Genomic DNA, 15,418 nt, shown 5'->3' with positions numbered 1-15,418 from the left:
AGCAGAACTGAGATTTGGCTCCATGTTGATTGTTTTGTGGACTTCCCATTACACCCTGAAGCCAATAATCAGCGTGTTGAACTGAGGCTGGCACTGGGATCAGGGTTGCCCGGAGGGCTGAGTTGGAGGCCAAGGAGGGCCACACTCTGCTCACAGCTCCTTTGGCCCCAAGCCCCATCGTGTTGGTGCCCCAGAGCTTGGGGTCTGGGGAAGGCTGACTCTTGATCTTGTCTGAGCTTACCGGTCCCAGCGGTTTCAGCCAGATGCCAATTCAATAATATTCACAGAAATCTCATGGCCAGACACATAGGACCAGGGAGCTGGCTTCCTGGGTGCAGGTTACAGCCTGGAGTCAGGTGTCGCTGGTGGCTATGGAACCCCAGCTAGGGGAGAGCCTCCTGTGACTGGGGGCTAGTGATACCGCTTGATGTATTCCTCCACCTTGGCAGGAGAGAAGAGTGAGGAAGGCTGGGTATTACCTGTCTTTGTTTGGCTCCCGGAGAAGCAGGCCCCAAAGCGAGGATTTAAATTCTTTGTTGTGAAGGTGAGCCTAGGAGGTGCATGTGGGCGCTGGGGCAGTGAGAACGGTGAGGGAAGGAAGCAGACACGGGTGTGCTAAGAGTTGCCACTGTGCTCTGCAGGGCTCAACCCCATGGAGACTTCCTGGGACTGTATTGAACTTGTCGTGGTATAGCAAACAAGTTGGTGTTGACCCACCAAGTGCAGTTTGTCCTTTGTTGCGGCTGCCCGTCATGGGCCAAGCACACGCCTGGCCTCAGCAACCTAGGCAGAGCCTGGCAGGCTCCCTGGAAGAAGCAGCTTCTGGGAGAGGGAAGGTGTGATGTGGTACAGGGGCCCTAGGTCTCCCAGCCAGTGCATCCACGCCAGACCCCTTCCGACGAACAGGGCCGTTTCTGAGAGCCGTGTGCTTCTTTGATGTGGATGCGTCTATGCTCACCCTTTTGTGCTGCCATGAAGTGTGGGTCTCGGAGGCAACCTGAGTTTTCTAATTCCTGCCTTCGTGGGAGGCTCCATTCCATCTCTCCGGGGTTGGTGGTCTGGGAAGAGCGTTTTCCTGCATTTCAACTCCCGCTGATGTTGCGATGCCAGCTGTCACCCTGTTCCTCTCACCTGTCGGCCTCCAGCAATGAATCCTGGGGTTCCTGCAGGTAGCACTGGACGGGTGTGTGATTTGCAATCAGCAAGGAGGAAGGAGCCAGAAAGACGCTTGTTTAAACTTACATAAGAAGAATTAGAGGTGGTTGAAATTCATGGCTTTCGGGAATTTGGCCTCAGACAACCTCTATTTTAAAGTTCACAGAACCCAAGTTAGGAAAGGACTGAAAATCGGACAGACTTGTGAATGGTTTTAGCATAGCCCCGTAGACTCCAGGTAATTAACACCAAAGGAGAAGACCTTAATTTGGAGGGTTATTTATTTTGAGGGGGTGCGAGGGCTGGGAAGAGAGGTTGCATACCATCCTGAATTTCATTGCATTAATAATGACCCACGTCCTTTATCTTTGTCTTCCTGCAGAATTTTCTTTCCAAGCAATGGTATGGAGAGATTTCCCGAGACACCAAGAACTGGAAGATTATCCTGTGTTTGTTCATTATCCCCTTGGTTGGCTGTGGCTTTGTATCCTTTAGGTATGAAACCGAGACACATAATTGTATGTGTAAGAGAGTGTGTGTGTGTGTGTGTGTGTGTACACGTTCTTATGTAGAGGGCTATAAAGCCTGGCATTTATGACGTTCGTGACAATCCCTACACAGTAGGGCTGGGGGTCTTTTCTGGCTTTTCCTGGTTTTGATTTTTAAATAGGTAGCGGTGGAGGTATGTCTTCAGTTTCCAAGGCGGAGCTTGGATTTGTTGGTCCTGGAAAGTCAGGGGCTGAGTTTTGGCCTGGTTGGTCTCAGAAGGCAGCTCTGGCTCCTCTGCCCCCAGCCGTGGGTCTGGATTCATCCATGTTCAGGAGGAGGACTGCAGCTCCTGCAGGACATGATGCTCTAGAGGGCGATGACAGTGTTCTCACCTCTTGGTCCAGGAAGAAGCCCATCGACAAGCACAAGAAGATCCTTTGGTACTATGTGGCCTTCTTCACCTCCCCGTTTGTGGTCTTTGCCTGGAACGTGGTCTTCTACATTGCCTTCCTCCTGCTCTTTGCCTATGTGCTGCTCATGGATTTTCACTCCGTACCACACTCCCCCGAGCTGGTCCTCTACGCACTGGTCTTTGTCCTGTTCTGTGATGAAGTGAGACAGGTAGGACAGTCCCCATGTGAGGCACCTCCTTCTTTTTTCAGCAGGTGGCATCTCCCTAGAGCAAAGGAGGAACAGAAGTTGCTTCTGAAGCTCCAAAGTCATGATTTTTCTAAAGTAAATGATGCATTTTCAACATCTTAGCACTCTAGTGAGGTTTCTTAGCACCAAGCTCGCTCCTTGCTGATTAATGTTAATTGATGGAAATGAATTACTTCAGAATTGGGAATGTGTTCAAAGAGAAGATCGACCTTGGACTGTAACCCACTCCTGCCATTACCATCACCAGGGGAGGCAGGGGAGCCGGGGTGGGGGGGCACTTTCAAGCTAAGAGCGTCTTAATGCCCAGTGTGTCAGAGTGACAGTGTTGGAAAGTCATATAAGTCCCTGTGGATTTCAGGGAGTGTGTGTGTGAATTATTCATGGTGCTTTTCTGCAGTTTCTCTGGGATCTGTTTTTTTGGCAGCCTCTCCCTGCCATTGAACCCAAAACTTTAGCCCAGTCCTGGCACATAGCAGGTGCTCAGTTAGTCACTGTTAGAGGGATAAATGTTGAGAGTGAAGGATGATGCTGTCTCTAGAGCATTATGAAAAGTCATCTCAGAAAATCTTTTCGGACTCAGTGATTATTTGAGCGCTGCTGTTACTGTCACTTTTGTTGTCCCTCCTGAGCCCAAATCCAACATCGTATCCATTGCTGATGTTTACATGATACTATGACAAATGTTATGAGAAATTTGGGTAGGAGAGGCAGGGAATGCTGTACTTGACCTCACAGAGTCACCGCCTTGTGTAGAAATCCTACCTTGCTTTCAACTATCATGCCAAGTCCGATAGACTTTTTTTTTTTTGGCTTTCAGGGGCTGTGGATTGAAGACAGTTCTGATTTTTTTCTTTTCTCAGCAGGAGAGTGTCTTGATCAATTATCAATATGTACGATAGTCAGGGGGCCTAGGAGGAGTCCTGGCACCAGTGCCCTGCATCTGCCTTCCCCTGCCAAGAAGGTGCAGATGGGGGATAGAGATGGCATAGAAGTGGAGGAAGAACAAGACAAATGACACAAGTCAGTGCTGAGCATGGACACATATGGGCTTTCTGTCTCCAGCACCTATCCCTCAGGGTAGGACCCTGCTGATGGGTGGAGGATTCTGTGACCTCCCATCAACCTCTTGAGGACCCCACTTCTGGCTCGTGAGGTCACAGCTCTATCTGGACACATGGGAGTTGGGACCCAGTGTATGAATTTTGGGAGATACAATTTGTCCCATAACCCTTCCATAGAGTCTCTTTCTCCTGGCTGTCATCTTTTGCTAGTTCTCCTTCGATTTACTGTGTGTCAGCGGCCAAAGGGTGAAAATATCATGCTGGAGAGAAGAAAAGATGCAAGGAGATTCAACATTTAAAGCAGGAATGGGCCCAGGCCCATGTAAGGAAGTAAGGGAACAGCACCTTTTCTACTGGGACTCTCCTGAAAGCCATTGTAGGAACTGTCTCTGCATGAGGTCTTGTGTGTTTGTTCCCTTCTCTTATCCTGGTGTGGCTGGGTTCTGAGGTCCTACCTTCCTCCTTGTCCTCCATTTCCAAAGATGCAAAGAGAAAAAGACAACATTCCCAGTGCAGGTTTTGCAGAGGAAGGGAGTAAATGCCAAGTGAGGTTACAGGCTTTGTCAAGCTGGAGGGGGTGGAGCTCCATTCTCTTGGAATGGGGTGGGGGGGGGGTTCTTTCCGCTGAAGTATCCATCCTGTGGTGAGGCTGCTTCCAGAGCCTTGCTGGGTCTGTGGAAGCAGGTGGAGCTGGAGGGGTCCCCCAGGAGGTCATGCAGGACTCTGAGGGGTCCCTGGTGGTTTGAGTCACACACATGTCCCTGAGCTCTCTGGGCTTTGGTTCACGTTCCAGGGAGCAGTGTAGGGTGCCAGGAGAGGCATGGAGTTTGTGGAGACATGAGCAATGCACCCCATGGTTCTGGTTTCTTCACATCAGGTGACCAGCCCGACACCCTAAATGCAGTCACTGAGTAGGATCGCATAACAGTGAAGTCATAGCCCAGGGTGGAAAGAAGCCATGGGTACTTACAAATAAGCAGGGAGAGAGACTGAGAGAAAAAGAGGGAATGGGGCTGGGCACAAAAAAGCTAGCAGAAATTGCACATAGGTAATAGCTTACTTAATTTCTTTGATCTTTTGGTTCCTCATTCCTAAATGGGCATCTCCCTACTGTGAGAGATTAATTCAAGGAACAGAAAGCCCCCATGCTTTATGTGAAAACCTTGTGGGTCTAGTCCAGCACAAGCTCCTCTGGGTTGTCCTTTTGCATTTCTCCAGCTCCTCATGCATATGCTGCTGTTGCCCAGAAGTGAGTGGCATGGAAATGGCCTAATGCAGATGTTTATTTCTTACTCGTATTTGACCCTTCGGGGCTGGCACAAGGGAGGGTGTTGATGTACTTCTGGCAGGTGTGTGTATGTTTTTTAAGAAAAGAGCTGATGAGCCAGGGTCTTCCTAATTCAGACCCAGAGCTGTGCTGTGACTGGGAGCATGGAGGGAGCCACGATGGTAGCTTGTGAGGCCAGAGCAAGGGAGATGTGGGAAGGGGCTCGAGGTATCCTTTGGAGCTGACGCTGCTCTTGGTGGTTGCTTCCTGCAATGGGTGGTGAAAAAAAATTCTTTTCTTGCTTTTCCCCTTCCTCATTCATGCTCCCAGTGATTTCTCCATGAGTCTTGGGACTGACCCTGTCTCCCTCACTGCACTAAGGCTATGAGGTGAAAGTCCAGGTGTTATTTGGTTCCTCCAGACATCGAAAGAAGTCAGGTGATCTGGAGACAGGACTTATTCTGGGTTTCTTTAGAGGACAGAGCTTGGCCTGGATGGAAGATGCAGGGAGATGTGTCTTGGCATAAACCAAACACTTCATTCATGCATTCCTTTTAATTACTTATTGAGTACCTACTAGGTGCCAGGCACTGTTCTAGACACCGGTGATATAGCAATGAGCCAAACACACAAATACCTCTGTCCTTATGTAGCTTTCTCCCAGTTAACAGGGTCGGCAGGAGCTTCCAAGGAGAGAACAGCACTGCACAATGAGTTGTGTATTTACTGGGATGTTAGCCTAGAGGATTTGAAAGAGTGAAGTCTTAGGTCACAAATGTCTCCATACAATGTTGCATGTACATTTAACTACTAAGTCATTTATTCCAAGGAGACTCAGGACAAGTGTATGTTGTTTGGAGAAGGACTCTGGGCAGGCAGTGTGAAGTGTTGCCTAGGAGCTGTGTACAGTGTTGTCCAGGTGCCGTGTGAAGTGTTGTCCAGGTGTAGTGTGCAGTGTTGTCCAGGTGCTGTGTGAAGTATTGTCCTGGTGCCGTGTGAAGTGTTGCCCAGGTGCCATGTGCAGTGTTGTCCAGGTGCAGTGTGTGGTGCTGCCCAGGTGCTGTGTGCAGTGTTGTCCAGGTGCAGTGTGTGGTGCTGCCCAGGTGCCGTGTGCAGTGTTGTCCAGGTGCCGTGTGCAGTGTTGTCCAGGTGCGGTGCTCAGAGTTGTCCAGGTGCAGTGTACAGTGTTGCACAGAACAGGGACATTGAGTAGAGTGACCAGTGGGCTTATGGGCAGGAATCCTGGGGAGGGAAGTGAGCTGCAGAGATGCCTGGGTAAGATAATGCACTTCCCAGTCATTCCCGGGGGCCTGCCAGGTGGAGGTGAGGCCCACGTGTTCTGGCTGAGTCTCTCTAGTCTGTCTACATTTACAAAGGGTGATATGTGATGGGCAGGGTGATAATGTAGGCATATAGCTTTAGGCAAATGTTTCTTTTCTTTCCTTTAAACATCATTTTGAACAGACCAGTTTCATTTAGCAGTCCTGAGTATTAAGGCATTGATATGGGAGCACCTTGGCCTGAGGGCTGGGAGAGAGAATCCAAGCCCAGCTCTGCTATGGGAGAGCTGATCCTGCAGTCTGTGAGCTGGGCTGAGGCACAAGGCCTTCAAGATTCTCCTCCTTCAGGGAGTCTGACGCTCGGGGTCGCTGTTTCTCTTCCGGCTGCAGGCTCCAGTGGCTAGAATCCTCAGTTCGCTTTCCCCTGCTGACCTGGCGCTGTCTTAATGAACCTAACTCGCACTTGTCGGGAGAAAAAGAGACCTGAACAGAATGTTACCTGTTTTAGGTTATGTCTGGGTGTCACAAAGAATACTCTCCTAATGTTTCCTTCCCTGGGGGCAGATGTAATAAACTAAGTTGAAATTTTCAACCAAGGCAGTCCTTAAGTACAAATGTCCAGTAATCAAGTTGTGGATATTTATGTAACAGGAGACAAGTTCCACCATCCCTTTATGGAAAATCCTGTTCAGTCTTAAGGCTCATTGAATCCCCCAATCCTGAAAGATACGGTGAAATAAGTTTTTTTGTATTTTATGAATATAGCCCATCTCTGTCATTCCATTCATAAAAAAGGCTTCTATTCATTTAAAAAAAAAAAAGTGCTTTCTCACTGCAGCGGTGCCTCCAAGCTGATCTACTTAGGGTTTTTCCATCTCTCAGGCCAGGATTCTGAAAGGCTGAGCTGGGCTGGGGCTGCTGCTTGCTCTGTACGTATCTGCCTCCCAAACCCAAAAAAGGGTTTTAGAGGGAACAGGTGGAAGGTAGGGCTTGTCCCACCCACTCTCATTTTGCAGATGGTTCTTGGTGGGTAATCCGCGAGACTGGGACCACTTCAGTGGATGCTGAGGTGTGCTGACTTGGTTTTGGGACTCACCCATCATTCAGCCATCCCACAGAGAAGTGTGGTCACCTTGGGGCTGGGAGATTTTATTTCCTTGGTGCTTGATTGCATAAGGCCCTCACCACGTTTGTCTACCAAAGCTGCTGTTTGCATTTATAAATGAAGAAAAGGAAATACTCCTTGAGAAATGGATGATGTTTCCTGAATCCCTTCCAAGTTTAAAGCTGTAGGATTTCTGTGGGTTGTAGTGAAGCAGCGGGATGCTGACAAGATGAAACTCTCTGAGACCCAGAACCCGTGAGCCTGCCACTTGCTGGCGTCTGCCTCAGGCAAGTTTCTTAGCTTTTGTTTCCCTAAGCTTTATTTTTGGGGAAAGAATAGGAAACGTGTGTGCTATTTGAATATCAGATGGACCCATAGTGGTGAGTTCATTTAGTGAAATCAAAAGGATTGAGTTGATGACACTTCTTGGCATTGGTTTCGTGCCTCGCACAAGGCAATATGCTGGATTCTTTACCTGAGCTCCCTTGGGTTTTGTCCTACCACCCCTCCAGTCCTGACTACGTTTCATTTTAAGGATGTCTAATGACTACGTTTGCCCCAGGGCCAATAGCTTCCTTGAGAATTTGTGTTGTACTTAATCTGAGGTCCAGTGTACCAGGAGCCCAGCACAGGTGTTTGGAATCCTGTGGGCTCTCAGTAAATGGACAGATGAACAAGAGGGTCAGAGGTCCCCAGACCCAGCAGACAGAACACCAAGAGGCTATCTAGATGTGGTCTTCTACTGGATTTCCCTTTGTCTGTTTATCTCCTGACATGCCGCCTTCTGAAAAATCATGCCAATATGCACAAATGATGGAAGGATCACTGATACACATTGTTCCTGTCAGTCATTTCTGCAAACACATCTGCCCACACAGGTGAAGCACACAACCCCTGTGTGCAAATTAAAAAAAAAAATCTTTTTATCAAGATGTTTTATTGCCACATGCCAAAAAATATTTATGATAAATACACAAATCGATGATGACAACAGTATGGATAATACCCTCTAGTGTTATGCAGTGCACAGCTTATACCACTGTACCGGGTAGCCTGGGTAATCCACATTTGCCTACACAGACTGGGCCCCACTCTCTGTGGGTTCATCCTTAAAGAACAGTAAGGATGCCTGTGTCCCTTTTCTGACTTTGTCAGCAACACATGCATAACAGAACAGCAAGCATGCAACCTACTTTCCAATCCCCCTGGAATATCACAGGGTATGAGGGGGGGCATACTGTTGACTCAAAAAAATGTGTGAACATTTAAAAAAGAAATCTGGAACCAGCTGATGTTTCCCAGCTGCTGATGCTCTCTCTCTCTGTCCCTTTCTGTGCTGCAGTGGTACATGAATGGGGTGAATTATTTTACTGACCTGTGGAATGTCATGGACACACTTGGGCTTTTTTACTTCATAGCAGGCATTGTGTTTCGGTAAGTAGACCTCACCACCTTTCCCAGTTTCAGGTGCTTTTGGATTTCCTTGGGTGGGTAAGTGAAGAAGAGGTCTTTGATATTTCAAGTCCAAGATGAGTCTGTTTCCCTTCTGCCCTCATTTTGAGATTATTGCAAACGCCATTGTCTCGGCCTTTTTGAGACACAGCTTGGCTGGCATAAAGTTGCATCTCTTCTCTTTTCCCTCCTGGTGATCTATACTTGAGATGCATACAGATCTATACTTGGTGCATACAGAATTTGCGAGAGATGATTAGAAATTGAGGAGAGCCATATAATCTTTGAAAATGTACTTCTGCTTAGATGCTGGCTATGGAGAATGTCTCTCAAAGCCAGAGTATAGGATGAGAAAAACCAATCTAGAATCACCGTTGAAAAACAATGTGTACTTCCCATGGTAGAGAAATTGGGACACACCCAAACCATGGCTTACATTGCCTATACCCACCTCTCTCAGGCCTGCCTCCCCCAGGTAGCTTCAAGCTGAAGTTCATGGTCATACCTGAGCTGTATGCATGGTGTCCTCTGGCAGAGAAGCCTGACTCTTCATATATATGCCTACCCATGCTCACTTTGCAATTTGCAGTGAGTAAAAACCCAATTTCCGCCTCTAATAATTTTCCTTTCTGCTTGGGTTCAGCATTTGAACCACATGATTTCTAGAGAATTCCAGGTAGAAGGCATATAAGGCTTTCAATAAACACATTAGCAGGGGGTGAGCTAACCAAATGATCTGGTACAAATGAGGGAAGTCTCATTAGGGGAAACCTGGCAGAGCCACTTCCCCAAGAGGTTGGGCAAGGATGGGGATTGGGGTCATTATAGGAGCTGTGGGAGTGAGGAAGTCAGTGGTAATGTGACTGGGTTCTTGCAGTAGAAGTGTTGGAGGATGAAGGACTCAAGGGCAAGAAACTCTGAAAGCTCTGTCATTGCTCTCCTGGAGGCCACAGGAGCAGAAGACCAGTGACGGACAGGTGGTGTCCTTGGACTGTTTCCACTAGCTCCCAGGGCCCTGACTATGTTTCTTTGTGTTTGGTTATGATGGGTTAGCACGGTGATGGGTATTAAGGAGGCCACGGATTGCATGGAGCACAGGGTGTTATACACAAACAATGAATCATGGAACATGACATCAAAAACCAGTGATATACTGTATGGTGACTAACACAACATTGAAAAAAATAAAATCTTTAAAGAAATGAAAAAAAAACCCCAAAATTTTGAACTGTTTTGTTAATATCTCCTTCCTTCCATAGGCTCCACCCTTCTAATAAAACCTCTCTGTATTCCGGACGAGTCATCTTTTGCCTGGATTACATTATATTCACTCTAAGGTTGATCCACATTTTCACTGTAAGCAGAAATTTAGGACCCAAGATTATAATGTTGCAGAGGATGGTAAGAATGGAGAATATTGTGGTTGCCATTCTGCTTGCTAGACCCAGAGTTCCTTCTGTTGTTGGTAGAAGGGTTTTACCCATAGACATGTCACAATTGGTAAGGTTTGCTTTCCTTGATGTGTTTTTCAATCAGGGGCCTCTCTCAGCTTAAAATTTAACAGAAGATGACTACTAGGAACAAATGGTTAGTTAAGTGCATTGCTAAGAAAGGTATCTATTTGGATTTTACTCTTTACCAGGTGCTTTCATTTGAGTCACATGAGTCAAACTGAGTCACAGTTCAGTAAGAGCATAGACAGAATAGGGATGGTTATAGCCATTTATAGATGGGGACCATGGAGGTTAATATGTTTGTCTGGAGGTGTGCAACGGATTAGGGCTTCAATTCTATAAACATGTGGTATAGATGTAGGATCAGCATTACCAGCACTGTTCCATAGGGACATCCAACAGAAAGATAATTACACACTGACGATGTTGGTTTCCTAAGCTTGTTTTCCAGATGACCCAAACCTCCCGTGCTTCTGTCTTTAAATCAGATGGGCGTTTGGATTAGCTCATCTGGAGGTTGCTTTCCAACACTGAGGTTCTTTTGAGTTTGTGGTTTTTAATTCAAAGCATATCTAAGGCATCAAGTCACTATGAAGTCATGCTGTGTATGCAAAAAGTTAAAAAAAATGAAAACTGTGCATTCTTTTAAAGACAGTTTTTATTTTCCTTAAAAAAAAAAAAACACAAAACAACACTGAAGACACAATGTAGGGATTTCAAGAATGTGAGCACGAGAAGAGGTAGAGAAGGACAGGTTCTCTGAGGTGGTGCCTCTTTTGCTTTCAAGCCGGTCTCTTATCCAGGAAATTTCTGGTGCTGAGTTGGTCTGGAGACCTATAAACAAAAATGCATCAGTTTCAATTCTGGGAGATAGATGTCCCAAGACCCCAAGGTGGCAAAGGTCATTTTTAAAATCACACTGGGTGACTAGAACCTCCACCCTTCCCTGTAGTCAAATGAGCAGATGAGCCCCCTGGGGCACAGACCTGACTCTGTTCTTGTGTCCTCCCTTGACAGCTGGTCGACGTGTTCTTCTTCCTGTTCCTCTTTGCGGTGTGGATGGTGGCCTTTGGCGTGGCCAGGCAAGGGATCCTCAGGCAAAATGAGCATCGCTGGAGATGGATATTCCGCTCAGTTATCTACGAGCCCTATCTGGCCATGTTTGGCCAGGTGCCCAGTGACGTGGATGGTGAGCCTGACCCGGCCTGGGAGGGGACATCTGGGAGCAGGTGGTTGCTTCCAGAACCAGCCCCCAGCGCTCCCTGCTCTGACCCAGAGCAGAAGTTCGGCCAATACCAGGGACTGAACGCTGACCCTCTCAACCTTTTCTTTGTGTCTGAGTGGGATTTTTACGTCCGCCTTGCCAACATGTCCAACAATGATAGGCTGCAATTTTGAAACTTCTTGAAAATAGTGTTTCTTATGTTTTCAACAGCGATGTTGCCGTGGACAGCAATGAACCTCACTAGTGCAGAAATGGGTGTTGTGAGTTGTACTCTCTTATATAACTGGGTGCCCATTTTATTTCCAAAAAAGCAATATTGAAAATTTTGCACAGGAACCTGCAATCTCAACTTCTGGCCTTAGCTTCTGCCGAGCATCCTTCAGAGGCAGGAGAGTGGCAGCACAGATGGCATTAATATGCTCACGCCTGGTTTATGTGAGGAAAGTGCGGGGCATGTGCAGACCAGTGTGTGTCTTGAATGAGCTGTCTAAAGCATCTTTATGATGCTGACGAGAGCCTGGGCTTGTCATGTTCTGTCCTGCTGGGACACGATGATCCTGATGTTTCCCCTGCCCTACTGGTTGCATTTCTGAGCTCCCTGGTGTTTTGTCCATTATCCTTGTGGCCTCGGGCTGTCCTGGCCTCTTCTGCTGCAACCTCTTCCAAAACCTAAGCTCTTTTCCTGTGCCCTGATGGGAAGGCACGTTGTTAGTGTTATTTCCCTTATGCAGCTGTAGTCACCATTTTACCTAAGGGAGTGCATTTTGTCCTCGGGACAGCCCTTTCCCCGGTAGCTTTAGTCACGTGTGAGGATTTGGATTTTCTCCAAGGTCCGCATTCTAGGGTCTGTCGCTACCGTTCACGCAGTTGTGCGAATCCTGTTCTTGACATCCCTGATTTCATTCCTCATCTCCAGTTCATCAGGTGGTTTTGTTGATTTTATCTCCTCAGTGTCTGTGCAACCAGAACACTTTCTACCATTCCCACCACCCCAAGCCATCCTCACCACCTGCTCATTGTCATGTGGCCCTCCCACCCCCACTCTGGGGGCGCTGTAGTACCGTTCCCTCCAGAGGGTCCTCTCCTTGCCTTTTGGTCTCTACATCCTCAGGTACCACGTACGACTTCTCCCACTGCACCTTCACTGGGAATGAGTCCAAGCCCCTGTGTGTGGAGCTGGATGAGCACAACCTGCCTCGCTTCCCCGAGTGGATCACCATCCCCCTGGTGTGCATCTACATGCTCTCCACTAACATCTTGCTGGTCAACCTGCTCGTTGCCATGTTTGGGTATGTGCTCAGTCATGAGTTTCTCGGGTGTTCCTGGTGGGCAGACCGTGTGCCAGCTGGGGCTGGAGAAAACAGGAGCAAGGCCATGATGGTCCACCCTTGAGCAACTTGTGTTAGCGCTTAGGGGACTGCAGGTCTGGAGGCAGGGGCCGTCTTAAAGGGACTATAATAAAAATACAGCATGTCCCTATTTGCTGTGCTGTAAGCTTATATGACATTACACCCAGGTACCTGTGACACTCTTCAGCACATTCAGACCTTGTACGTCTAGCACGCATTCAGCCATCTCCCTGGGTGCCAGGATGTGGGTGTGGCACTGGTGCGGTGCAGCTCCTCCCCAATATCCATGTTTTCTATGGACTCGGTGGCTTGGATTCTAGGGTTTAAAGAACTCAGCCTCTAGTTAGTTGCTGCTTTGAAGTTTTTCAGCTTTCTTCTTAAAAATTTTTTGAAGGTATTATTTATTTATTTGAGAACAAGCAAGAGAGAAAGTGAGAGAGAGCAAGAGAGAGAGAGAACATGAGCTGGGGGAAGGGGTGGTGGGAGAGGGAGAAGCAGGCTCCCCACTGATCATGGAGACTGATGCGGGCCTTGATCCCAGGATACCGGGATCATGATCTGAGCCAAAAGCAGGCACTTCACCAACTGAGCCACCCAGGTGCCTGATGCTTTTCAGTTTAAATACAGATCACAAGAGCAGAGTCATAAGAGTGACTTTCTTTTGGGGCTCATGTCTAATGAGGTGGAGGAGAATACGATGGTGGCTCTAAAAAATTTGTATTGCCTTTGGTAGCTCTCCTTACGACTTTTAGAAAATCATGATTTATTTTTTCCTTTCATCTTTTTTCAGAGGGTTTCCAGGGGCTCCAGTTGTAGTTAAAGTGTGAGAACTGTAGTATGTTGTTGCTTTAAGGTAGGTAGCGATTTTGAGTATGTGACCCCAGCGCAGACAGACAATTTAGCAATGAAATATCCTTGTTAAACCTTGGGGTGGAAAAGAAACAGAATCAAAAACCAAGAAACTAGGAAAGACAAGATAAACACTTTTGGTTTTGTAAAGCAAGTGTTGAAGGTAAAGGTTTGCTATCAGATGAAGTCCTGTGGTAAGTAATGGAATGGCAGAAATGTGTGGTGGCCAAAGACTTTTGGTTCCTAATGTAGAAAGAGCTTCTGCATATTGGTAGCAAAGAGAAGATACAATAGAAATTTGGTGGAGGAAGTGTCATTCGGAGAAGAAAAATTCAAATGGCAGAAAATCCCATGAAACAGGGCTCCATCTTGTTGATGGGAAGGGCCCAATGAAGCCAATAAGAGGCTGGTCTAGGACCCATCAGATGAGTGGAAATTTTAAAAAGTCGTTTGTGTTAGGGATGAGGCTGGGAAATGGCCGTTGCTGCTGGCCATGTGAATTGCCTCTAGGTCTGTGGAAAGTGATATGAAAAGAGTTATTAGGAGAAAAAAACATACAAATCTTTGACTTAACTCTCTTATATCTGGGATTCTATTCTAAGGACGTATATACAAGGATGCCTGTTGGATCATTGTTTGATGCCTGTTGATAGGGGGATGGTCGAATAAAACTTGTTATAGATGACTGAGTTTTGTGCAGGTCTCACAAAAGGTAGACCTCTATTTACTGACTTGAAAGGATGATATTTTGCTAAATGTAAAAGGCAAATTGAAGGCTAATTTTTATGGCATAATCTCATTTCCTTCCAGTTAAAAATAAATGAAAAGAATCAAGTATGTATTTTTACTCGTTACAGTGATTGTATATTGCTTTCAGAATTTAGAAGAGAAATAAGAAAAAAACCATTGTCCCATAGAGCCCTGGGCCCCTGAAAGACACAAGGATTGCACATGGGGGTCAATGGTCTCCCTTTGCACAGGGCTGGGTGGGAGCACGTGCCTCTGGGGATGTCACCTGCCTGTCAGGCTGAGCAGTGTAGCCATCTGGTCTTCCAGTGTACAATGAAGCCCTCCCCCAGCCCAGCCTCGACACTGTCATGTTTCTGAAATGGCACTGCTCTACTTAAAATTCTGGAAGGATTTCAGTATTTCCGCATAGCTTTCAGGGTAAATTTCAGGCTCTTCAGCTTTTTCCCAAGGCTGTCCATGACCTGGCTTTTGAACACACCCAGACGTCTGCAAGTGCTGGTCCCTCAGCTGGGATTGCTTGGCTCCATTTTGCTTGTCTCAGCCCCAGTTCCACTGGCCTTTTAAGGAACTATGCATTGTCCTTTGCCCAAGGGGTCCCCGATACCCTCCCCACTTTGTGTAGAGACTCCTTGCACCCCCTTGTGCAGTGATGACCTTCTCTCCTTCTGGATGGTACATTCTAGAAGATGGAGATTGGGCCTGTCTCAGCACCTGGGACCTTGTGGGTTGTATGGATGGAACGAACAGGGCTTTTCCCATGGTTAGTTCATCATTCAGTTATCGCTCAGGGGCCCGGCCTCTGGGTCTTATACTCAAGAAGTAGTAGCGGCGAATAATGGACCAGCAAGGGCTTCATTGCGTAGATATATAACATCTGTTCCGTGGCAGGTGCCTGGGCCACGGAGATCATGTGACTGTTGTTTCTACATGGACTTAAAGAGGGCATAGGTTGCCTTCTCCATCACCATCCCCAGCAGGTGGCCAGGGAAGGACTCAGGAGTCAGGACACTAGATGTTATCCTGGCCTGAGCTGCAGAGACAGGCGCTGGGTGTTCGTGTGTCCACGTGAGAGCAGCAAGAGAAGGCAATTCCCAGAGGTGAAGTTGGGCAGAGAGGAAATGAGATGGTGTGGGGTCCCATTTTACAGTGATGACACACCTTCATGACCTTTACACCCAACACTGGCGACGCCTTGTGAAGTCTGATCACAGAGATAATCTCCACAGAAATTAAACAAAATGGCCGATAGCTCCCAGTGCCAGACCGTTGAGCTACATGAATTTGGTAAATCTCAGAGAGGCCCTTAGAGCTGTCCCATGTCT

At 47.3% G+C, this 15,418-nt stretch overlaps 1 protein-coding gene across 3 annotated transcripts in view; it reads left to right on the top strand.

Annotated features, from left to right (window-relative positions):
* The window catches only part of TRPM8 (transient receptor potential cation channel subfamily M member 8), a gene marked incomplete at its 5' end in the record, with an annotated part of 78,571 nt that overhangs the window by 41,040 nt on the left and 22,113 nt on the right, over window positions 1-15,418 (top strand). For 2 of the 3 annotated variants that reach the window (XM_082690592.1, XM_082690593.1), the window contains 6 exons: window positions 1,538-1,650; window positions 2,049-2,265; window positions 8,360-8,451; window positions 9,729-9,870; window positions 10,941-11,112; window positions 12,260-12,437. In XM_082690592.1, the coding sequence (XP_082546718.1) occupies window positions 1,538-1,650; window positions 2,049-2,265; window positions 8,360-8,451; window positions 9,729-9,870; window positions 10,941-11,112; window positions 12,260-12,437 (914 nt within the window). The remainder of the gene's footprint in view (window positions 1-1,537; window positions 1,651-2,048; window positions 2,266-8,359; window positions 8,452-9,728; window positions 9,871-10,940; window positions 11,113-12,259; window positions 12,438-15,418) is intronic. The other variant, XM_082690594.1, reaches the window with a different exon arrangement.

The sequence above is a fragment of the Mustela nivalis genome (genome assembly GCF_964662115.1).
Source record: "Mustela nivalis genome assembly, chromosome: 11".
NCBI lineage: Eukaryota > Metazoa > Chordata > Mammalia > Carnivora > Mustelidae > Mustela > Mustela nivalis.
This window is presented reverse-complemented; position numbering and strand designations above follow the sequence as displayed.